This window comes from Odocoileus virginianus, chromosome 5 (genome assembly GCF_023699985.2).
Source record: "Odocoileus virginianus isolate 20LAN1187 ecotype Illinois chromosome 5, Ovbor_1.2, whole genome shotgun sequence".
Lineage (NCBI taxonomy): Eukaryota > Metazoa > Chordata > Mammalia > Artiodactyla > Cervidae > Odocoileus > Odocoileus virginianus.
This window is the reverse complement of record NC_069678.1, coordinates 40,755,439-40,781,187: the sequence shown is the minus strand read 5'-3', so window position 1 is coordinate 40,781,187 and position 25,749 is coordinate 40,755,439. Positions and strand designations below refer to the sequence as shown.

Below are 25,749 nucleotides of genomic sequence, written 5' to 3'. Positions count from 1 at the left end.
CTGCTTCTTGCCTCCAAGCCTTGGTTTATGTCATCACCTGTGTGTAGACAGCATACATGTCTACTAACTACAGTATCATCATGATAACTTCTGTTCATCCTCAAGATGCACCTCAGATGTTGCCTCTTTCCTTGTTCTCTAAACACTTCCCCCACCTACAATCTTAAGTTTAGGTAACCTTCAATCACTGCTACAAAAACTTTTTCCCATCTTCATCACTGCACTTGTTATAGACTAATATACTTTTGTGATTTACTTTAGTATCTACTTACTTTTTTAGACAGTAAACTACTTAAACACAGGAACTATATCTTGTTTACCTAATTCTGGTTTCCTGAATGAACTATAGGACAAAATGATGTGATTAAAACAACTGCAGAATTCTAGTGACAAACTTTATCTCAAAACCACCATTTTGTCTGAAGCAACTTCCTTGTATCTTTTGCTTCTGTCTAGTCTCCGCAAGCTGAGCAAAGGTGGGCTATCCTTACACATAATCACGGGAAAGGCAACATCACTGAAATAATAGTAGCAAGTTAACTAGTTCTACTCACTCTACCTAAATGGGATGGAGAGTGTTTGGAGGACTGAGGGGAAAAGAAGACAGGTGAGAAGGGTTACTGACTTGAGAAGCACTGCTTTAGGAAGAAGACAACCACAGGTACTAGGTGAAAGGGAACAGTCAATTAAACTTATAAACAGCATCAACAAATGAATGGGTAAAGAAGATGTGGCACATATATACAATGGAATATTCAGTTCAGTTCAGTCGCTCAGTCGTGTCTGACTCCTTGCAACCCCATGAATCACAGCTCACCAGGCCTCCCTGAACATCACCAACTCCCGGAGTCTACTCAAACTCATGTCCATTGAGTCGGTGATGCCATCCAGCCATCTCATCCTCTGTCGTCCCCTTTTCCTCCTGCCCCCAACCCCTCCCAGCATCTCAGCCATAAAAAGAATGAAACTGTGCTATTTGCAGAGATGTGGGCAGACTCAGAGACTATCACACAGGAAAATCAGAAAAACAAATACCATATATTAACACACATATATGGAATCTAAAAAAATGGTACAGATGAACATATTTTCAAAGCAGTAATTGGGATGAATTTGGAGACTGGGACTGAGATATACACACTACTGTGTATAAGACAGAAAATGAATGAGAACCTACAGAATAGCACAGGGAACTCAGTGCTCTGTTGAGGGGACATATAAACACACACACACACACACACACACACACACACGACTGATTCACTTTGCTGTACAGCAGAAAACTATGCCACATTGTAAAGCAACTATGCTCCAATAAAAATAAACTTCCAAGCAGCATTCATTCATTCACTAATAGTATGGCTGCCATGTGACATTCACTGTGCTGAAATACCACAGTGAATAAAACACAGTCCTTGCACTTAAGGACCCCTAAATCACACATATATTTCCTTTCATTTCCTAATGCACTATTATCTGAAAGCCAATATTAAAATTTCATTTTCTACAATATAATAGCATTCCTCTACAGACTAGGTCCAAGTATCTAATAATTGGTCACACACTACAGGACTCATGTCAGCAATGCCAAGAGGAATACAAAGGTTTATATCCATGTTTGGCCAAAATAATCAGGGAAACCTATGGAAAAAATGAGAAATAGTGATAAACCAGCCATAGCTGATAGAAAAGGAAACCTAAGGAAGAAATCAGAATGAGATTTAAAAAAATCAACAACCATGAAAATGTATTAGGTTGGTGCAAAAGTAATTGCAGTTTTGCATTGTTGAAGTTTGCAGTTTGATATGATTGGAATACATTCTTAAATGTGGTTATGTTATATATCATCCTAACGTGCATTCTTGCTTTTTTTTTTGCTAATGACTTATTACTTGTTGTTTATTTTATATTTATTTTAGACTAGGGAAATAATGTTAGACAAAAAGCAAATTCAAGTGATTTTCTTATTTGAATTTAAAATGGGTCCTAAAGCAGCAGAGACAACTCACAACATCAACAACACGTTTGACCCAGGAACTGATAACTTGTACTACAGTGCAGCGGCTCAAGGAGTTTTGCAAAGGAGAGCCTGGAAGATGAGGAGTGTGGTGGCCAGCATCATAAATTGACAATGACCAACTGAGAGGATCATCAAAGCTGATCCTCTTACAACTACACAAGACGTTGCCAAAGAACTCAATGTTGACAATCCTACCAACTTTTGGCATTTGAAGCAAATTGGAAAGTTGAAAAAGCGAAAATAAGTGGGTGCCTCATGAGCTGACTGCAAGTCAAAAAAGTCATGGTTTTGAAGTATCACCTCTTCTTCTATGCAACAACAACAAGCCATTTTTCTTGATCAGATTGTGACGTGCAATGAAAAGTGGCTCTTATATGACAACCAGTGACAACCAGCTCAGTGGCTGAACCGAGAAGAAGTTCACAAGCACTTCCCTAAGCTAAACTTGCCCCCCAAAAAAGGTTCTAGTTACTGGCACTCTGCTGCCGGTCTGATCCACTACAGCTTTCTGAATCCCGGTGAAGCCATGATATCTGAGAAGAAGGCTCAGCAAACTGATGAGATGCACCAAAAACTGCAACACCTGCAGCCAGCACTGGTCAACAGAAAGGGCCCATTCTCCTCTAGAGAACACCCCACCGCATGTCGCACAGCCAATGCTTCAGAGTTGAACAAATTGGGCTATAAAGTTTTGCCTCATCCACCATATTCACCTGACTTCTTGCCAACTGACTACCACTTCTTCAAGAATCTCAACTACTTTTTGCAGGAAAAAGTCTTCCATAGCAAGCAGGAAGCAGCAAATGCTTTCCAAGAATTTGTCAAATCTAGCAGCACAGATTTTTACACTACAGAAATAAACAAACTTATTTCTTGTTGGCAAAAATGTGTTAATTGTAATGGTTCTTATTTTGATTAATAAAGATGTGTTTGAGCCTAGTTATAATGATATAAAATTCACCATCTGAAACCACAATTACTTTTTCACCAACCTACTACTACTTGAGGTAAGGCAATAATGTTCCTGAAATTTTAAGAATAAGCAAAAAATTATAAAGAAGAGTGATAACAGATAACTGGGGAGATTAAGACAAATTATAGGAAGAAGACTGTGCAAACCTCTCTAATCTACCTATCTCCCCTCCTTCTTGGAACATACTTCCCTCATGCCCACAATAGACTCCTGCCCACCTCTGTCCCAAACTCCTCACAACACTGACCTACAATGCCGCAGTGGTAAAGAATCCACCTGCAATGTAGGAGATACAGGTTTGATCCCTGCGTCAGGAAGATCCCCTGGAGAAGGAAATGGCAACCCACTCCAGTATTCTTGCCTGGAGAATGCTATCGACAGAGGAGCCTGACAGGCTACAGTCCATGGGATCGCAAATAGTCAGACATGACTTAGTGACTAAACATCAACAACAACCTCCATTAACTAGTACTCAGTTTTTACTTCAGCCCCCTTCAAGTCGAGTTGTAGTGCTTCTCAACTAGTTCTCATGGAGAAAAAGAGGAGGGCAAACTAATTCTTGAAACGCTGCTATATGACTGATAACAGGTTTTTTTTTGAAGACAGCATTTTTTTTCTTTAAACTTTCTGGAAACTGAAATACCTTTAGCGAAATGAATTTATCGCAAATGTTAGAATGTCAATCACAAGAGGGAAATAACTCTGGGCAAAGGAACATTTCTGAAGTCCCACAAATTATACCACTTGGTAGGCACGGCTTGCCTGTGGGGAAGTTCAGTACGTGTCGCCTTGTTCTCAGCTTCCCCTGCCATTAGTGGGAAGGCACAGCGCAGAGATGGTCCAAGTGGCGACAGCACAGCCCCTAAGCAGCGGCTTTTATGCTAGACTCTCAGTGCTAAGCTTGAACTGGGAACCAACATCAAGTAAAAATGTGACTCTGCAGATTTTTATAGGAATGTTGGGCAGACAAGAAGATGACCTATAGTCTACGGAAATAAGAATTCTCCTTATTTCTCTCTCCAGGCATGGATTTTCTTTTTATTGTTGTCCTCATCAAAATTCAGTACTGTTGTATCTCCTTAATACTGTCCTTGCTTTGAATAATTATGAAAAACTGTATAGGTTTTGACTGACTGATAAATCATAATGCAGTCCACTTGATGTTTTCAGCTCTTTCAGCCTTTCCAACTTGGAAAGGGAAAGATGTAATGGAAAGATCTTTTGTAACTTAACTAATTCCTAAGAATGCACATTGATTTATATTATTACTACAAACATAGTAATAGAATTGTTGGACATTCAGAAAAATACTGCCATACATTATGCATAACAATCTGTTTTAAAACATGTGCCTCATATTTCACAATTGTCCTGAGTTATACCTTCATGATAAGATGTACTTAACTGCTCCCATCTGACTTATCCTCCTGATTCTAGAAAAATGACTTCAATTGAAATCATTGTTAATGTTCTTACAATTTTAAATAGCAGACTTCCAATATTAATGTAGCAACTGATTAACTATATTAAAATCCAATTTAAAAATTCATGTGGAGTCTAAGCTCAGATTTATGACTCTTGTCTTTCATCCAACCCAGCATGCACTCTCAATGCAACTTATCTGCTTTTTGGCACAAGCCTAGACACTTAGCGGGAAGTGAAAACATACTTCAGTTCCTAGGAAAATAAGACTTATATTAAGGTTGCTAAATTGAGGCAATATAACCAGTCAATCTGGGGAAACACACTGCTTGTTAAACATGGTGTAACACTGGTTTATAAAAAGTCAAGGGGGGAGAGATAAAAGCAGAAAAGGCAGAAACCAACCCAAAATAATCTACAGTAGAGTGAAGAAAAATTGCTGCTGATTTACTTGCTTTGTTATTTCTGTGTCAATATTATTTCCAGTTTTCAGAAGATTTTATGTTAATCTTCTAACTCAAATTTTCATGAGTTGGCTATATTTCTACACACAATTTTCTTGCAGGCACTTCAAAGATTACTTGAAGGATTGAAATATTTTCAGATACTTCCAGAGAAAAAGAACAATTAACTCATTATTATTTGTTACCCAAAGCTGTATTTGTTCCCTTGGCTTTCAAGAAAAAACATTTTACTTTGCTTGAGACAAAAGTAATCAAACACACATATAACAATATTGGTATAATGAATAATATTAATGGGGAAATAGTATTTGAAGTTATTAAGAGAACAGTCATGACTTGGATTTGAGTCCTGTCAATTAATAGTCATATGGCCTTGAATAAATGACTTAACCATTTTATAATTCAATTAAATTTTTTATGAATCCTGAACATAGTATCTGTCTCAATGTGTGCTGTTTTTAAGATAAAAAGAAGATTAAGCAGATAAGTCTACATTGCACATAATAAAGGAGCTATTAATATTTATATAATAATTATAATTCAAAAATAGTTTGATAAAATATGTAATAAACTTCATACTAATCAAAACCCAAGTAATTTAGTTATCTTTCATAATAAGTATAGACTGTTAAAAGCACAATGAATTCAGTATTAGTAAGTTTTATCTCTCAGTCCTGCTATCATTCTGAGTCACCCTGAGCAATTAATTAACCTCTCTAGGCTTATGTTAAGTTTAGCACAGAATGAATGACTTAAGTTCCTGTCTTGACCTTCAGAATTATTGTGGCATTTTAGCAGTAGAACTGAAAGGATGAAGGAATAGGAGTTCTGGGTTATAACAAATATGAACTGTTATTCTAGGTTCTCCTAGCATGGATCCTATTTGCAAGAAGTAATTCTGAGAATGACTTAGGTGGTTAAAAAAAATGAACTCAAATTAGTAAATCCCATAAAACAGCTCATAACCTACCTAAACGCTCTACCCAATATTCAGTCTGGTCCTTTCCCACTTCATACAAACCACAAGAACAGTCTACCAAGCTCACTGAGGGTGTATTTCTACCACACATTCACATTAAAGTAAGCCACGCACATAGAAAGTGTGATGGAAACTTGTTCTAAGCCTGCTATGTGGAGAATTAGTTTAGGTTTAGATTGAGTCCTTATGTCCCTTTCCTGGCATAGTTGTTTTTTTAAAAATCTGTATACAGTTTTCATTATTAGACATACTCTGAGAAGAGGGGATGCATTCTCAGAAAAACTACAAACTCATCTCAAGTATTTCAACACTGTTTAGAACTACTGTCAAAACATAGTGAACTATGGATGTTTCATTAATCTCAAAGTAATTTGGTTTCTAAATAGTTTCAACTAAACCTTCTCTAAAGAAAATTTAGTTTGTTGCTAACTGATAACATAGCAAGATACTGAACTTCTACAGTGTCTATTTCTATTAATTAACATTACAAGCCTGATTTTTAAAGTTTGAACAAACTGTATAAGAGAAAAGAAGTCTGTGAAAGATATGTAATCAATGATCCAGTTTGTTTAACTTCACACTATCTCACTTTACTAGACTTATACAGACCAAAAGTTACATATTCTTAATATTTTAAAATATTGATGAGCCAAGACTCATAATATGTGCATAAGTCTTTGGAAGACAGTATCTTCTGCTTTAAGTAAGTAAAACCTCAAAGTTAAAAGTGATAATCTGCTCTAAAAGTTAAAACCAGTCTTTTAAAAATTTCTCTATATAGTATTTCTTTATACACTCCTCTACACAGTAACTACTTACCCTTTATCAATAGTTTTTCACTTTCTGGAATACTAATTTCATGAACCACAGGTATTATCAACCTTGGAAAATAACAGTTTATTTTGTCTCATATACAACGTCATTCGTCAGGATGCAATAACTGTATATTTAACAGCAAGTAAAATTAGTACGGTAATTTCCATAAGATTTTTTTTAATGCTATGCATCAGTACAGTTTCCTCAGGGGTCTACTTAGCAGTCAGAGGCATACTAAGTAGCATTAATCAAACAGACTCACAACTGTATAATAAGAGTTGTCTATACTAAAATTTAGTATATACAGTATATACTGTATAAACTAAATTAGTAGAAATGATCACTCTGCAGTTTCATGGAAGCAACCAACGACCTCAAACGACTTATCAGATTCCAAGAACTATCTAGGATGAAGTCTAGTCTAAAAGCCATAATGATAATGGTGTGGTATGGTCATGGGAGGAAAGATACTCCAAGAGATCAAAACGCTTTTAATCAATTTACAATTAGGAGGGTTTAGGAGGGAAGCAAATGAGGTCAGGATGCCTTCCAAATCCAGAAAAACGGCTTACGGTTAAGATATATTAACAGCTTGCTGTTTTTCTGACACTGTATTTTCCCATTTCATGTTTCCAACAACTCCCTATGAAGTACATAGTATTATTTTCACATTTTACGGATAAGGCAACCAAGGCCTAGAAAGGTTAAGTAACCTGCCCAAGGTTAACAAAATCTAGAAAACAGAAGAGGGAATCTGAACAAATTAACCAGAGCTAGAATACCATCTTCAATCTAAATCTCCCAAGGAAAAGGATATGATACACTAAGACACCAACACAGTTCATTATTAAATACATTTAGAGATCTACATGATGATAGGTGTCTAAATACATAAATACACATTAAATGTATTTAGACATCTACAGATGATACCAATCTAATGGGAGAAAGCAAAGAGGAAATAAAGAGTCCCTTGATGAGGGTGAAGGAGAAGAGTTAAAAAGCCAGTTTAAAACTGAATATTAAAAAACTAATGGCATCTGGTCCCATCACTTCATGGAAAAAAGAAGGGAAAAAGGTGGAAGCAGCAACAGATTTCCTCTTCTTGGGCTCTAAAATCACTGCAGATGGTGACTGCAGCCATGAAATTAGAAGATGATTGCTTCTTGGCAGGAAAGTTATGACAAACCTAGATAGTGTGTTAAAAAGACATCACTTTGCCATATAGTCAAGGCTATGGTCTTTCCAGTAGTCATGTATGTGAGAGTTGGACTATAAAAAATGCTGAGCACCAAAGAATTGATGCTTTTGAACTGGTGCTGGAGAAGACTCTTGAGAGTCCCTTGGAAAGCAAGGAGATCAAACCAACTAATCTTAAAAGACATCAACCCTGAATACTCTGGAAAGACTGACGCTGAAGCTGAAACTCTAATACTTCGGCCACCTGCTGCAAACAACTGACTCATTGGAAAAACCCTGATGCTGGGCAAGACTGAAGGCAGGAGAAGTGGACAACAGGGGATGAGATGGTTGGATGGCATCACAGACTCATGGACATGAACTTGAGCAAACTCTGTGAGATGGTGAGGGACAGGGAAACCTGACATGCTGAAGTCCATGGGGTCATAAATGGTTCACAACTTGGCGACTGAACAACAGACGTTTACATCAAATCAAATACTGCTCTACAATATTTTGGGGCCTTTACTACCTTAGACAGAAATTTTGTATCTTCTTTATCCCCTGCAGAAAACCAAGAACTCAGTGTGTGGGAAAAAGACAAGCTGACTATAGAGAAGAGAATTTATACTTGTGTTAATTCATGAAACTGCATACTGAATTTTATAAAAATAATTATAGTGCCAGTGTTACTATTTCTTTTTACTTCAGAAAAAGCTTACTCATATGCACATAACTACTATTTTTTACTACCTATCCCCAACTCTCCCTTCTACTCTACTTAAGCTTCACGCCTCACATTTGTATATACATCACGGCAGAGGTTATTAATTCCTAGTAAAATGAGAAACTCTTTAATGATAAAGTCAAATATCTTACCTATATCTAAGGGTACCTCATGTTGGACATAATAAAAGTCACAAAGTGACTTTAATGTTTCAGAAGTAGATTACTGCCCTAATGTAAAAACAGAGAAAAGCTTCAATATTCTATCAGTGACTATCTTCTGCATATGAATTTTGTCCCTTTTGTTATCTGAAGGGTTTTCTTATATTTTCCTAAGACTGTCATTGGTGGGCACCGCTTTCCTGGATTAAGACAGCATCCTAATTCCTATTGCTGAGAAAACGAACTTAAAACATTGACTTTGGGCTCAACTTCAGAATGAGATCTTAGGAGCTGGCGAACTCCCAGATCCACATGGTACCCACACATGTCAAAATAAAACTACATCTTACCTTAACACCTTGCATACCAGGGGGCCCCATTAATCCAGAAAGACCTTGATCACCCTAAGAACAAAACACAAATGGAGGTTTAATATTATGAAAAAACTGAAAATTGTGATTCCCATGCTGTAGGAGTTCATCTTGGCTGTCAAGATCTTACTTACTGATCTCCTTAATCTGGCTCAAGTCCCACCTGCTTTCTGAGAACTTCCTTGAGGCTCCCAACCCTTATTTCTTTCAGTACTGATTACCTGGACAGTACTTCACCTCGCTTGTGGCCCTGCTTCTTTTTCCCTGATGTTCTTTTCTCTAGAAATGCCCTTACTTCCCAAATTGCCACCTTTTCCAAGGCTTACCGTGTTTTAAAAATGTAAAGAAATCTATCTAAAAATTCTACCAGCACTTTGTAACACAGCTGCAGAGGGCTCAGGTCTGCCTTTTTAGGTGAGGACTCACAGGATGGTGGGACTCCCACGTGGAACATCAGTGAACGGCTCGGGGATGGGGAGCAGTACTAGATTCACACTCTGGACCAGGGAAAGGGGCACTTCCCTTTCCAGGGCTGCCCTGCTGCCTTCCACTGCAGTAACCAGAGTAATTAACTGCAGTGAAAATTTGGGGGAGGTCTGTGCTGGTCCACAGACTCAACAAATTAGGGCCTTCTGTCTCCATCCCTTCCCCCAGATTTGATGAGGGCTTGCAGAGCAGGGTAGGAGGAGGAGAAATTACAACAGTGAGAGGCAAGGAGTGTCTGTGGTGGGTAGAAGTGACAATGAGAGACACAGAAGAGGATGTGTGAATGACAAGGACAAAACGTATCAAAAAGGAATGGGGGTAAAATCTTAAACCAGTTTACTTAAGGTACACTTTTTCTTTACCTCTGTTCCTTTCCCTCTTTCTGCTGTAACAAATTTATTGTGCGTGGGAAAAAAGTATGTTGTTTGAAAGAAAAGGAATACTTAGTTAATAATCCTAAATTCCATAATGACTATTCATGTACTATTTATAGCACATAGATGTTTCACTGCATTATCTACTTTAATGTCATCAAGTTAAATAAACAGAAAAGAATGTTTCTGATTATTAACTATCAAGTGCTTTTTCATTTGTTCTAATATTTTACGTTCTTGTTCAATGTTTTATTAATATGGCATCCATCTGTTATGGCGTGATGGGTTTATATATATATATTTTTTATACTTATTACTCTGATAGAAGGAAAAGAAAGCTACATTAGGAAATAGAAGACTCGAGGCTCATCCCCTACTAGCTCTAATCAAGGGTAGATCAGTTGATTTTCCTTCAAAATTCCTCTATCTGAAAACTGAGAGTAAGAATAATATCATATTTGCCTTATGGGAAAGGAAAAGTTGCCACTATTTAAACTATCTTTGTTTGCCACTAAGGTCCCACAAGGAATTAAATATGTATGTGTGCTCTATGAGAGATGTTATTTACTGGATATTACATGCGGAAGGACTAGACTCTGCATTGCTTATATTGTTTCATCATTGACTATTTATTATAAAAATAGCTAAATGTTTAAAGAAAAAATTCAATTAGGTCCCAATCCCCCTATACTCACACCAATTTAATGTTCATATTTTATTTGAATTTATATTGTATACATATAAATATCCTGCTTCCTCAGTATAACTGAACCTAATTTTATGTAAATATGATTTCAAAGAAAATTTTAAAAATTTTACCATTTTAGAAATATCTTTTATTTTGAAAGTTGGATTTCACTTAAAGCTTAATGAAAACATGAAGTCTTAAATTTTATGACATTTTTCCTATATAGTACAGTTTGTACATGTGTAACTCCAAAACTTAAAAAAAGAAGACTGACATACTCCCTAGTCTCAACTCACAGGCTGAATCATCCTATATTTTGTACAGAAACTGTACACACAGTGAACCACCCTATATTTTGTACAGAGAGGCCACAAGCGAAGATTAAAAATAAGCATTTGATAAAATCTGAATGCTTAATCTGGGGAGATTATTTAAAGCACTCACCAAAAGAGAGTGGATGTTGAATTTCTCAATTTTAAGAAATCAAATGTTTCATATTTACATATTTTAAAACATGGCACCTATATTTCTCAGATTGAAGAATTTTCTTCCTCATAATTAAGGGATGAATGAAAACACTGTTTCTAATAATAGACTTTCATTCCTTTTCTAATCTATTTAGTCAGGGAACTCAGTCCCATCACAGCAATGACATTCTTACAATTCCAGATTAAATTTTATAATTTGTTAGTATAATACCCATTAATGTGAGGCTCTTAAATTTATAAGAGTTTCTGTAAACCAATTAAAAAATCAGATTACAACCCAGGAACCACAAAATTATTCAGGGATTTTAAAAGTTTGTGAATGTATACCACACAAACAAAAACATTCTATAATTGTATCACATTCATCAAGTGTATGACTAAATAAAGCTTCCCAGATATATGCCTAAATACTCAACTTGTATTCATTCTCACTGCAAAAAACAGTATCTTCCTCCTAAAAAAGATTTTTGTTGCTACCGTTACTTTGAAATATTAGTTTCTTTTTACCTAAATGCATATGTGTGTGTATCTGAGAGCATTATTTTTTAATGAAAAATAGAATGAAAAGCATACTGTATTGAAAGTTAGAAAATTAAGATATATCATTAATTCTTTCACTTGCTAACTACTTAAATTCTATGAATTCTCTTTTCTCAACTGAAAAAAAAATAATGATGACAGCCTCTGTCACTGTTACTGTGAGACTTAAACAAGATAAAGTACGTAGAACCATTCTAAAAACGGTGTAAAGTGGCATTAGAATTTATAATGGCATCCATACTAATAGCTACATTCTTGAAGTTAGGACCAAAACATCTTATTGTAATTTTTGCCCCATCTGTTCCTAGTTGGCAGGAAGCACAACAGCATGCCAGAATGGACATTCAGTAAAATTAATTATATGATTTTAACTGATATGTTAGGCTGATGACACCATTTACTTGATTGTTCAAATATTTCTTCATTAAAATCCAATAGTTATTACATACTTTGAAATCAAGTAAAATCTATATTTTTTAAAAAGTAAAAGCTATTTTTAAATGCTTGAAATATATCAACAAGATTTTATTTTATGGACAAATAATTACCTTTTCTCCAAAAAGAGCTTGACCTGGGGAAAAACCTGGATCTCCTTTAGGGCCCTAAATAAAACAGTTATAAAACACTTGATGAAACATAAATCACATATATCATACTTCCTCAATCTGAAATTTTGGGTACAATAGTAATATCAACTTTTTTTTATTATTCAGTGTTGTTTAGTTGCTCAGTCCTATCTATTACATACTAGGAAAAATATTTCCTTTTCTATTTCACTCTTCATAAAATATAGAATTGAGATTATCATTCAAATTCTGACTTCACTACCATTCTCAGCTAATAATAGATAATTTTCCATTCCTAAATTTTATTTTCACCCTATGGGAAACAGGGAAACTGTTATGTCTTCCTTCACATATTCAGGGATAATTTTTTTTTTCTTTCACTCCATGGATATTTACTGAACAACCTCCTGAACACTTAGGAATGAACAAAACAGATAAATTATCTGTCCTCTTTAGGCTGACATTACACTGTGAGAAAAAAAAAAGAATAAACATCTATACAAGAAACTTTTAAAATACAGTTTCTTGTATAGATGTCAGAGAGAAAGCAGGAGCTGGAGAAGGAACTGTGACCAGCGGGGGCTTTGAGGGCTCCCTTATTGTGTACAGTGGGCAGAACCACCCCTAAGAAGGATATCTGACCAGAGAATTAAAAGACGTAAGGGAGGGAATTGTGAATATATCTGGAGGAAGATCACAAACAGCATCCCCAGCAGAGGAAAAGAGTAAGTGCAAATGGCCTGAGATTTACCTGAAAAAAAGCAGGCTACCCAATGTAACAGGAGCAAAGGGGAGAGAGGGAGGCATGTACTTCAGAGAGACAAATGGGGCTGGAACACAGAAGGAATTATTAGGCCTTATTTGTGGCTTGACTTTTACTCAGATCTATCTTCTGATATACCATTGGCTATAGTGTTAAAGAAACATTATGGGAGTTGCAAATTCAAAACACATATTGAAGGCAGAGCTGCTAGAATTTTTTTTCCAGGATGGGAAGTGAAAGAGACAGATTGGCATCTAGTCCATATACAATGGGAAAATGATTAATGGAAAAGATTAAGGAGAAGAGTAGGACTGGATATCAGCTGTAGTTCTCTCTTGGACATATTAAAAGCAAGGTGTCTCTTGGGTATCCAAGTGGAGACACTGTGTGTACTGCTGGATGCTGAGTCTGGAAATCAAAAGTCACCAGAATATAAATTGTATATGACACCATGGTGAAAGAGGAGAGTGAAAAAGCTAGCTTAAAACTCAACATTCAAAAAGTAAAGATCACAGCATCCAGTCCCATCACTTCATGGCAAATAGATGGGGAAAAAATGGCAATAGTGACAGACTATTTTCTTGGGCTCCAAAATCACTGCAGAGGGTGACTACAGCCATGAAATTAAAGGACACTTTGTCCTTGAAAGAAAAGCTATGACAAACCTAGACAGCATATTCAAAAGCAGAGACATTACGTTGCTGACAAAGGTCTGTTTAGTCAAAGCTGTGGTTTATTCAGTAGTCATTTACAGATGAAGAGTTGATCATAAAGAAGGCTGAGCACTGAAGAACTGATGCTTTCAAACTGTAGTGCTGGAGAAGACTCTTGAGAGTTCCTTACAGCAAAGAGATCAATCCAGTCAATCCTAAAGTAAATCAACCCTAAATATTCACTAGAAGGACTGATGCCAAAGCTGAAGCTCCAATATGTGGGCCATCTGATGCAAAGAGCTGACTCACTGGAAAAGACCCTGATGCTGGGAAAGATTTAAGGTAGGAGGAGAAGGGGGTGACAGAGGATGAGATGGTTGGATGGCATCACCTACTCAATTGGACATGAGTTTAAGCACACTCTGGGAGACAGTGAAGGACAGGGAAGCCTGGTGTGCTGCAGTCCATGGGGTCGCAAACAGTCAGACATGACTGAATGACTGAACAACAATTGAGACAAAGTGTACATACAGAGAAAAGCAGAGGAAGGAGGATGGTTCACTAAATATGTTCCAATATTTAAAAACTGTAGGAGGAAAGACAGAAAGGAAGAATGAAGTGATACAGCAGGTAAGTCGGAAAGGCAAACAAAGTGACTGTGGGGCCTCCAAGTGTAGAGAAGCCATTTTCGAATGAAGGTACGGCCAACTGTGTCCACAGCTCCTGAAAAATAAGTCTGGTCGAGATGCTGTGGAGAAAGACAGAAGTGGTTGGTGACCTTGACAGGTGCCATATCAGTGGAGTGGTCAAGAACATGTGAAAGTCATGGGTGGTAAGACAGGAGCTTTGACAAATAAGACAAGTAGAGAAAAAAGGGGAGTACATGTTATTTTGTGAGAAAAAAGATGTGTTTGAAGAGAAGCCTTAGGCTTTCAAAATTTTTTAACATGGAAACTAGTATATCAAGCTATTTTGTTGATGGGAGTGATCTAGGAACGAGGGAGAAATTGATCATAAATTGGGAGAAATGCATACTTCTCTTGAGTATGCCTCACGGATCCAGGGTCCAAGCAAAGACATTTCAGTAGGGACAATTAATCTGGTTCAAACAACAATTCCGAAGGTAGAATATATGGGTACAGATGTTAGGTTGCTTGTCTTGGTAATAGGAAAAAACATAAGAGCTAATTTTCACCTGATTGCTTCTAATTTCTCAGAGAAATAAAATGTGAGGCCTACAGCTTAAAGTTAGAGGTGGGGAGTGGATATGGGAGGAATGCTTTCAAACAGCGCTCAAACTAATGAAAGGAAGACAAAAAGTCCTTCAGTTCTCCAGTAAATCTTTTCATTTTAAGTCTTCATTGGCAGAAGTGCCAAAAAAGGGTAAAATATTTTAATTTAAGCATAAAAAAAAATGCTTAAGGAAAAAGTTGTTTTCCAGTCTGACCTATTCTCTTTCATAGCTAATCACTACTTCTACCACTAATACAATTTTAGATCACTGGTCATAAAATTATAGGACCTCACAAATGGCTTTAGGATTATCTTAGTATTTAAGAACTGAATTCTTCACCTAAAAAAAAGAAACTTAGAACTTATGAAATTTTAGAGCTTATCTAGCAAATCCCTATAAAGATAAAGATATCTTATATCTTATATCTTTATATATCTATAAAGATAAAGCAATAAGGTGCAAAAATATTAATTAAGACTGCCTAGAAAAGTATCAATAAATTGGGTCAATTTTCTTTCTCATTATCACAATATCTGTTAAAGTAAAATTGTATTGATTTTTTTACACATTTTAATTTTCTATTATAAGACCTAATTAATTGATTTGAGGCAATATTTACAAAAAATTTTAAAAGAACTTAAATGACAGCCCTTGAGAAATTTGAATAAAACTTTTTATGGCCAATGTTTTTACTTTTAATTCTCACACTAAAAACTCTTATTTTTAGGTCCAACCTGAATTTTCTGAAAGTGAAAGTTACTCAGTTGTCTGATTCTTTGTGACCCCATGGACTATACAGTCCAAGGAATTCTCCAGGCCAGAATACTGGAGTGGGTAGCTGGTCTCTTCTCCAGGGGATCTTCCCAACCAGGGATCGAACCCAGGTATCCCTCATTGCAGGCGATTCTTTACCAGCTGGGCCACCAGGAAAGCCCAAGAACACTGGAGTGGGTGGCATATCCCTTCACTAGTGGATCTTCTCAACCCAGGAATCAAATCGGGGTCTCCTGCATTGCAGGTAGATTCTTTACCAACTGAGCTATCAGGGAAGCCCTGAATTTTCTATTATATACCAACTTCCTTAATATAATTATCTTTCAAATAACTTTCTTGACATCATCTTCTAATCTGACATTTCATCTTCCACTTAAAAAAAAAAACCTGAAAAGTGGAAGAAAGTAATCAATTAACCAATTAAAACCAAATGTAAAGACAAACTGTTTTCTTATTCGTAAGCTTTATATATCTTGGCAACATATTTAAAGAGATATGTCAAATCTCTTTTACTGTCACACAAAGACACTTGAGTGTACTGATAAAGTCAAATTCTAGAACCAGAAATTTAAGTCAGCATGAAGAAAATGCTTTTAACCTGGCCAGTTGTGCACTGATCCTAGTATAAAATGCATGAGGAAGAGATTATTGAATATGCCAATTTTGTCTGAAATGTCAAGGAAGTAGGACATACTTTTCTGCATTTAAGGGAAACACTCCAAAATGTCTTACTTATATTTCCTCTCATTTTGTATTTGTTCTATGATTCCTGAAACACTTCTAGCCACATCTGATTGGCTTTTCACAAACCCCTTGGAATTAAAAATAATGTTTATAAATTAAATAATCAAACTAAGACATTAGACCCATAAAGATTTTAGAACAGAATTTAATAGTATTAAAAATAACAGTAGTAAATATAATCATTTAAAAATGTTTACAATTTTTGTAACACAAGGTAAATACAAACATTGTAAAAATGTTTACAATTATGGCCATCTTGAAAAGCAGAGAACACTTGAATGAATTACTGATGAAGCAGAAAAATTTTAATGAAAATAATTTGGAATGTAAAATTTCAGAGTATGAATAAGCTAAATTGGGAGAGTGTCACAAAGGAAACATTAAATGACATGATCCTGAGGTAGCACCACTTGAATAATCCTGGCTTTAATGTTAGCAATAACTACACAAGCTCTATAATCTCAATTTTAAGCCTTACGCTCTCTAACCAACACCTTATCTTTATAGCTCACTCTAAGCCCTTGTAACTTTAGCAATTATTTGATCCACTGGAACTACTAATATGTGATCCCACTACATTTTCACTCTCTCATCCCCTATGTGGCCTCACTTTCCATCTCTAGAAAGCCTAAATTCCAGTGTCTTATATTCTAATTATTTCTTTGCATACAAAAGTAACACCACTACCTGTTTGTTTCTCTGTCATAGTTTACCTGAAAAATCTTAAATATAAACTCCACTTACTCTGACCCTACCCAGAGTGGGTAAATGTAAGAGAAAACAATCATGATGACAAATCTCACATTAAATTCATGACTTACATTAATTTTGTCTTGTTTTGTCTTTTGACGTGTTCAGTAGTTGCTTAGTCAATTCACTTTCCCATTTTTCATAGATGATTATTTCCTAACTTCTCTCTCTTCACTCTCAGCTGATTATCTTGCTTTCAGCTTTGATAAGCTCTCATAACCAAATCCACTATATCTCTCCTTAATCTGTTCCAAAATACTCTGCCATCACAACCAAACTCCCCAAGGACATCATTGGTGAACTGTCCTCCCTACATTATTTTAATTTTTATGTCTAAGATAATTGCTGTTGCCAAGTAAACACAATGTAATTTCTCCGATCTTAAAAAACATCTTTCCTTGAGCCCACATCTCCCTCCTCTGCTCCATTATACTGTTCCCTTTTAGAGAAAACTCCTTTAGAAAGTTGTCTGTGTTAACTAGACGACTTTGTCTCCTGCCATTCCTTCTTAGATCTACTCTACTCAGGCTTTCGTCCCTATCACTATCCTACCTTATTGATCATTCTTTCTCAGTTCCCTCTATTAGCTCATCTTCATCTTCCTAACTGAATTCTGAAGTAACCCAAGACTCAGTCCTTGGACATTTCAATGTCTACATTCATCCCCATGTGATCTCATCAGTTCCATAGCTTTAAATTCCATATATACATTGATGACTCTGAAATGTATACTTTTAGCTACAATATCTTCCCTGAGTTCCAAATCCATTTACTCTTATTATATATCTCCACTTGGATGTTAAATAGTTGTCTCAAATTGAGTATAATCAAAAAGGAACTCTTGAGAATTGACAGTGTCAGGGTTGCACATCTGCAATTAATCCTCCTGAAGATTACAACTATGAAATCAAAACAAGATACATAAAACAACTACTTCAAAACACAGGGGAACAATAAAAAAGCAAGGCTGGAGGGTATTCAATTTTTGAAAGAAGAATCCACACTTGGTGTAATACACATTTACACAGCCTTTCTCCTAAGAACATTTCCAAGTCTTCATGGAACAGTTGGAATTCAAGCAGAGAAACAAACTTTTTTGGCTAATGGTCTCAGAAGACAGAGTGTAGGAGTACCAGAATGATTGTAAATTAAGGGAGAGAATCCTAAAAAGAAAGTCAGTTTCCCAAAAAACTTAAATATAGACTTTCTTTAATTCTTGGCTGATCCTGACATGAATTTTCATGAGATAGATTCCAAAAAGCTCAGCAGAAGGCAACAGCTAAAGGGCTAAGAGAATTCACAAATTTCAGCTGCTGGTCATTACAGAGGAAAGTTTGGGGTTTGAGCCACATGATTTTAGAGGAACATGGTAAATATCTGAATAAACACCTCTCTCCTGAAACTGAGGAAGAGTTACACTTTAAAAGCAAATACTATATTCTTGGACTAATGGACTCGCACTAAGACTACAAGCAAAAACTGAAATATGCCCTTTAAGTGTTTCTAAACCTGTAAAAGTTTAAGGTGATGCACCAGTTATTTCAGTGCCTACAGAAAAAAAATCAAGTCTCCAAAGGACAAAAAAGGATTTCCCTGATGGCTCAACGATGGGAAAAGAATCCTCCTGCAATGCAGGAGACACAAAAGACGTGGGTTTGATCCCTGGTTTGGGAAGATCCTCCATAGAAGGAAATAGCAATTCACTCCACTATTCTTGCCTAGGACATCCCATGGACAGAGGAGCCTGGTGGACTACAGCCCAAAGAGTTGGACATGACTAAGCACACACAAAGACAAAAAGGGGTCAAAGTCCTCAAAAGGACTGATGTTAGAATTAGTAGTTGAGGATTTTATTAATTACTATAAATATGTTCAAGGACTTAAAGGAAAGGATGATCATAATGAGTGAACAATTATCAACAGACAGATGAAAACTATGTAAAAAGTCAACTAAAAACCTAGAACGGATGATACAATATCTGAAATAAAAATTTACTGGATGATATTAACACCATGTTAGAGAAGGCACAAGTAAAGTTTAGTGAACCTAAAGGCATATCTATAGAAGTTGTCTGAAGAAGAGGAAAAAAATACATGGCAAAAATGAACAGATATCTAGTGACCTATGGGACAATACTGAGTAATCTAACATACATGTAAATGAAGCCCCAGAAGGAAAGGTGAGAAATAATGGGACAGAAAGACTATTTGAAAAAGTAATGTCTAAAAATGCCCCAAATTTGTTTAAAAATTTTTATAGGTTAAAAGGCATTCAGTAAAGCCCAAATAAGAAGTATCTAAAGGAAACAAACCCTTCATATAACATAGTAAAGCTACTAAAAGCCAGATTAAGATAAAAGCCTTAAGATATTTTGTGAAAAAATACATATCATATTGAAAGAAACAATAATGTTGGCTGAATTCTCATCAGAAACAGTAAAGGCCAAAAGATGAGAACAGCAGACATGCTTAAAGTACTGTAAGAAAAACATTCTCAACCAAGATTTCTTTACTCAATAATTTTTTAAATATCCTTCAAAAAAATGTAGAGAAATTTCACATAAACAAAAACCAAGAGAAATCATTGCCAGTAGAACTGTACTCCAAGAATACTGAAGGAATTTCTTCTAGGAATTTCTTCAATGACAAGTGACACCAGATAGAAACTCAGATCCAAAGGAAGGAATAAAGAGCTCTGGAAATGAAAATAAATCCCTTGCTTGTTTCTTCCAATTTCCTTAAAAGACTGGTTACTTAATACAGAAATTATTCCATTGTACTATTGGGTTTATAATGATATAGATGTAAAATCGGAGAAGGCAATGGCAACCCACTCCAGTACTCTCGCCTGGAAAATCCCATGGACAGAGGAGCCTGGTAGCTGCAGTCCAAGGGGTCGCTAAGAGTGGGACATGACTGAGTGACTTCCCTTTTACTTTTCTTTTCATGAATTGGATAAGGAAATGGCAACCCACTCCAGTATTCTTGCCTGAAGAATCCCAGGGACGGGGATTCTGGTGGGCTGCTGTCTGTGGGGTCGCACAGAGTTGGACATGACTCAAGCGACTTAGCAGCAGCAGATGTAAAATAAATAACAGAACACAAAATATGGGAGGATAATAGGTAAATAATTGTATGAGTCATATTCTACATGGAATATTACCATATTAATTCCAAGTAAACTACAATAAGTTAATAATGCATATTGTGACCCCTAAAGCAATGACTAAAGATCAAAAATACAGCTGAAATGCCAACAGAGAAATTAAATAGAATACTAAAAAATATTTGATTATCCAAAAAGAAGGTAGAAAAAAGGAATAAAGGAGCAAAACATATGGGACAAATGGAAAAGAAATGACAATGCAGAAGATCAAGACCCAGTCATACCAAAATTACACAAGTGTAAAGGAACTTAATGCTCTAATGAAAAATCAGAGATCATCAACCTGAATAAACTTGTAAAATCCAACTACACAGTGTCTATAAGAGATGCAATTTAAATATAGAAAGGTAAAGGAAAGGAAATTTATATAGTAGACAAAAAGCACTAAAAATTTGGTGTGGCTCTATTACTAACACATTAGATTTCAAAAAGAGGAGACGTACTAAATGTATTTGATAATGATAAAAATAGCCGATAATCAGGAAAACAATCAACCTTATATGTGCATGTATCACACACTGCGGCAAAATACATGGAGCAAACACTAACTAAACACTTTCTAAAAACAAATACAACTAGTAAGGACAGAGAAAATTTGACTCCAACCAGACCAAAAAAAATCTAGTAAGGACAGAGAAAATCTGACTACCACAAGCCACCCTAATCGAATTGACATTTACACAACACTCATGGCAAATAGATGGGGAAATAATGGAAACAGTGAGAGACTTTTTTTGGCTCCAAAATCACTGCAGATGGTGACTGCAGCCATGAAATTAAAAGATGCTTGCTCCTTGGAAGAAAAGCTATGACCAACCTAGACAGCATATTAAAAAGCAGAGATTACTTTGCTGACAAAGGTCCATCTAGTCAAAGCTATGGTTTTTCCAGTAGTCATATGTGGATGTGAGAGTTGGACCATAAAGAAAGCTGAGTGCCGAAGAATTGATGCTTTTGAACTGTGGTGTTGGAAAAGACTCTTGAGAGTCCCTTGGACTTCAAGGAGATCCAACCAGTCCATCCTAAAGGAAATCAATCCTGAATATTCACTGGAAGGACTGATGTTGAAGCTGAAACTCCAATACCTTGGCCACTTGATGAGAAGAACTGACTCATCTGAAAAGACCCTGATGCTGGGAAAGATTGAAGGCGAGAGAAGGGGACAACAGAGGATGAGATGGTTGGATGGCATCACCAACTCAATGGACATGAGTTTGAGTAGGCTCCAGGAGTGGGAGTTGCTGATGGACAGGGAAGCCTGTCATGCTGCAGTCACTGGGGTCACAAAGAGTCGGACAAGACTGATTGACTGAACTGAACTGATACCCAACAAATACAAGATACACAACCTTCTGAAGTTCATGTGAAATATTAATCAGGACAGATCACCTGTTGGACCATAAAATGCCTCAAACAAATTTTAAAAGATTAAACTCTTCCATTGTGTACTGACCACAATGGAACTAAATTAGAAATCAGTAACAATAAGGTCACTAGAAAAGCTTCCAACTGATGAACATTAAACAAAACAATGTACTTCAGAATAACCCATGAATGAAGATGAAAGCATTTATTTCAACTTAATGGAAACAACATATCAAATGTGCACGTGTGTACTAATGAAGAGGAAAAATTAAAATTTTACATAACCTCTTGCTCCTTCTGCCTCTGTAACTCAACTTGTTCCTTGCAGTCTGGATCACATGGTCTCTGAAGGTGGGGACTTACAGTACTAGGAACTGGAGCTTATCTCACTCACCCTTGTCCTGCTCTTTGCAATTGCCCAGCCCCTGGAAACCTGCTTAATCATGCCTGTCCATGTAAAGGTCAGGCATCCCCCTCCCCATCTTTACTACTGTTTCTGCATATGTGAAAATCCTTAGTTCAAACCAGCCTGTTGCCCACTATAGTCTGTCTATAAAAAGTTTGTAACCCCTTTGTTCAAGGCTCAGAGCTTGGAGTATTAATTCCTCTGGGCCCACTGGTGTAATAAACCTGAGTTCTCCTACTCTCCAAGTGTGGTGCTTGGTTTCTCAAGTACTGGGGTCTGCAACACTAAGTCACTTCAGTCACGTCTGACTCTTTGTGACCCCATGGTCTGCATCCCACCAGGCTTCTCTGTCCATGGGATTCTCCTAAAACGAGTGGGTTGCCATTTTCTCCTCCAGGGAAATCAGCCCTTAGAGAGATATTCACAGCTCTAAATTAGAATAGAGCTAAAAATCAATTAAACATTAAATGGTCCATAGAAAAAAATCAACAAATCCAAAAGTTGGTTCTTTGAAAACATTAATGAAGATGAACCCTTGATTTCATCCCAGGCAAAAACAAAACCAATGAAAACCCCAAATCACATTCCTCCTCATTCCAGTAGATGGCAGCTCCCACAATATCAGCTGTTCAACTACTTGTAAGTGACTCAGCCGCAATTATGTTGACTGTACCTCAAAATATGTATAGATTTTGACCACTTCACACTGTCGCTGTTGTTAACACTCTAGTCCCTCATCCATGGCATGAGTTTGGGTAGACCAATGAAGAAGTCTCTAAACTGGTGTTCCTATTTCTCCCTTCCCTTACCCCAATCTATTCTCTGTGATAGCCAGAACCATCCTTCCATAACATAAATTGCATGATGCTGTCTTTCTACTTTGTTCTTGTTCAGTCACTCAGTCATGTCCAACTCTTTGCAACCCCATTGACTGCAGCACACCAGGCTTCCCTGTACTTAGAACTCTCCAACAAATACACAACAGTAAAATTCAAACCAAAATTCTTACCTGCAACATCTGAACTAACCTGCCTCTTACTATCTCTCTGATCTATCTGCTACCACTTATCTCATTCAGCATTCCTCAAAGCCTGCCAAGCATCCTCCTGCCTCAAGGGCTTTGAACTTCCTGAGTTGCTTCTGTTTTTTAATCTTTTTTTCATCAGGATGGCAAAAGTGGTGATTTTTAATTCTAGTATTCTTAATTTGCTAGATTTTTCTGTAAAAAGAAACTTCCCTTCATCAACCATTTGGTTGTAGTGATACTGTGCAGGGCCCTGTTGGGCTCCAGGGCACAAGGACTTTCTGTGCCCCCCATTTCTTTTATTATAGGAAACAGCCTTCCTTCAGCCTCCAAGATGTTCCCTGAATTTCAAAGGGCAAATTCAAGCAACTGTAAATTAGGGGAAGGGAGGTGATGTAAGGTCCGGGAGAAAACAGTCAAGAGGAGCCTTGGGGCAAGGTCTTATATCCCCCATCAAAGGATACACACAACAGTATCTTTGAGCTACTTGGCAAATACTGAAACTCTCCAGGCGAGAGAAGTTAATGATTAATGATGGTATGCTACCCACAAGTATATAGACCCCAGACCAGTTGGACCTGAAGGTTGACAATGTAGGCTCCTAATTTACTTCATCATTAACCCTTAGTGGACATGAATGTCCACAAGCTAATCATGCTGTCCTCTTTGAATAATTACTATACAACTTGTCTCTATCTTTCCCAAGTTGGGACACATGGTTGTTAAGAGTATGAGCCCACTGTGTCACCCTTTTCCTGGCAAAAAATAAAGCTATCCTTTTCCATGTCACAATTTGGCACCGGTGTACAGAGAAGCTGAGCTTTCAGCATCAGAACTAAGCTTTAATTCTAGGAAAGGTAAGGCAATTTCATAAGAAAAAAATTATTCTTTCCCCTTATTTTTTCTATATTTACCATTTTTTAAAATAATGACACGTGGTATAATAAAAGTATTCAGTTCAGTTGCTCAGTCATGTACGACTCTTTGTGACCCCATGGACTGCAGCACACCAGGTCTCCCTATCCATCACCAACTCCTGCAGTTTATCAAACTCATGTCCATTGAGTCAGTGATGCCATTCAACCATCTCATCCTCTGTCATCCCCTTCTCCTCCTGCCTTCAATCTTTCTTAGCATCAGGGTCTTTTCAAAGGAATCAGTTCTTCACATCGGGTGGCCAAAGCATTGGAGTTTCAGCTTCAGCATCAGTCCTTCCAATGAATATTCAAGACTGATTTCCTTTAGGATGGACTGGTTGGACCGCCGTGAAGTCCAAGGGACTCTCAAGAGTCTTCTCTAATACCATAGTTCAAAAGCATCAATTCTTCAGCACTCAGCTTTCTATACAGTCCAACTCTCACATCCATACATGACTACTAGAAAAACTATAGCCTTGACTAGACAGACCTTTGTTGACAAAGTAATGTCTCTGCTTTTTAATATGCTGTCTGGGTTGGTCATAACTTTCTTTTCAAGGAGTAAGGGTCTTTTAATATCATGGCTGCAGTCAGCATCTGCTGTGATTTTGGAGCCCCCCAAAATAAAGTCTGCCCCTGTTTCCACTGTTTCTCCATCTATTTGCCATGAAGTGATGGGACCGGATGCCATGATCTTAGTTTTCTGAATGTTGAGCTTTAAGCCAACTTTTTTACTTTCCTCTTTCACTTTCATCAAGAGGCTCTTTAGTTCTTCTTCACTTTCTACCATAAGGGTGGTGTCATCTGCATATCTGAGGTAATTGATATGTCTCCTGGCAATCTTGATTCCAGCTTGTGCTTCATCCAGCCCAGCATTTCTCATGATGTGCTCTGCATATGAGTTAAATAAGCAGGGTGACAATATACAGCCTTGACATACTCCTTTTCCTATTTGGAACCAGTCTGTTGTTCCATGTCCAGTTCTAACTGTTGCTTCTTCACCTGCATACAGATTTCTCAAGAGGCAGGTCAGGTGGTCTGGTATTCCCATCTCTTTCAGAATTTTCCACAGTTTATTGTGATCCACACAGCCAAAGGCTTTGGCATAGTCAATAAAGCAGAAATAGATGTTTTTCTGGAACCCTCTTGCTTTTTTGATGATCCAGCATATGTTGGCAATTTTATCTCTGGTTCCTCTGCCTTTTTCTAAAACCAGCCTGAACATCTGGAAGTTCACGGTTCACGTACTGTTGAAGCCTGGCTTGGAGAATTTTGAGCATTACTTTGCTAGCGTGTGAGATGAATACAATTGTGCAGTAGTTGGAACATTCTTTGGTACTGCCTTTCTTGGGACTGGAATGAAAACTGACCTTTTCCAGTCCTCCGGCCACTGCTGAGTTTTTCAAATTTGCTGGCATATTGAGTGCAGCACTTTCACAGCATCATCTTTTAGGATTTGAAATAGCTCAACTGGAATTCCATCACCTCCACCAGCTTTGTTTGTAGTGATGCTTCCTAAGGTCCACGACTTCACATTCCAGGATGTCTGGCTCTAGGTGAGTGATCACACCATCGTGATTATCTGGGTCATGAAGATCTTTTTTGTACAGTTCTTCTCTGTATTCTTGCCACCTCTTCTTAATATCTTTTGCTTCTGTTAGGTCCATACCATTTTTGTCCTTTATTGAGTCCATCTTTG

General features: G+C 36.9%; 1 protein-coding gene across 1 annotated transcript in view; it reads right to left on the bottom strand.

Annotated features, from left to right (window-relative positions):
- COL24A1 (collagen type XXIV alpha 1 chain) overlaps nt 1–25,749 on the bottom strand; it is a 350,400-nt gene that overhangs the window by 287,300 nt on the left and 37,351 nt on the right. The window contains exons 5-6 of the mRNA XM_070467179.1: nt 12,237–12,290; nt 9,092–9,145 (exon numbers count right to left, since the gene is read on the bottom strand). Of these exons, the coding sequence (XP_070323280.1) occupies nt 9,092–9,145; nt 12,237–12,290 (108 nt within the window). The remainder of the gene's footprint in view (nt 1–9,091; nt 9,146–12,236; nt 12,291–25,749) is intronic.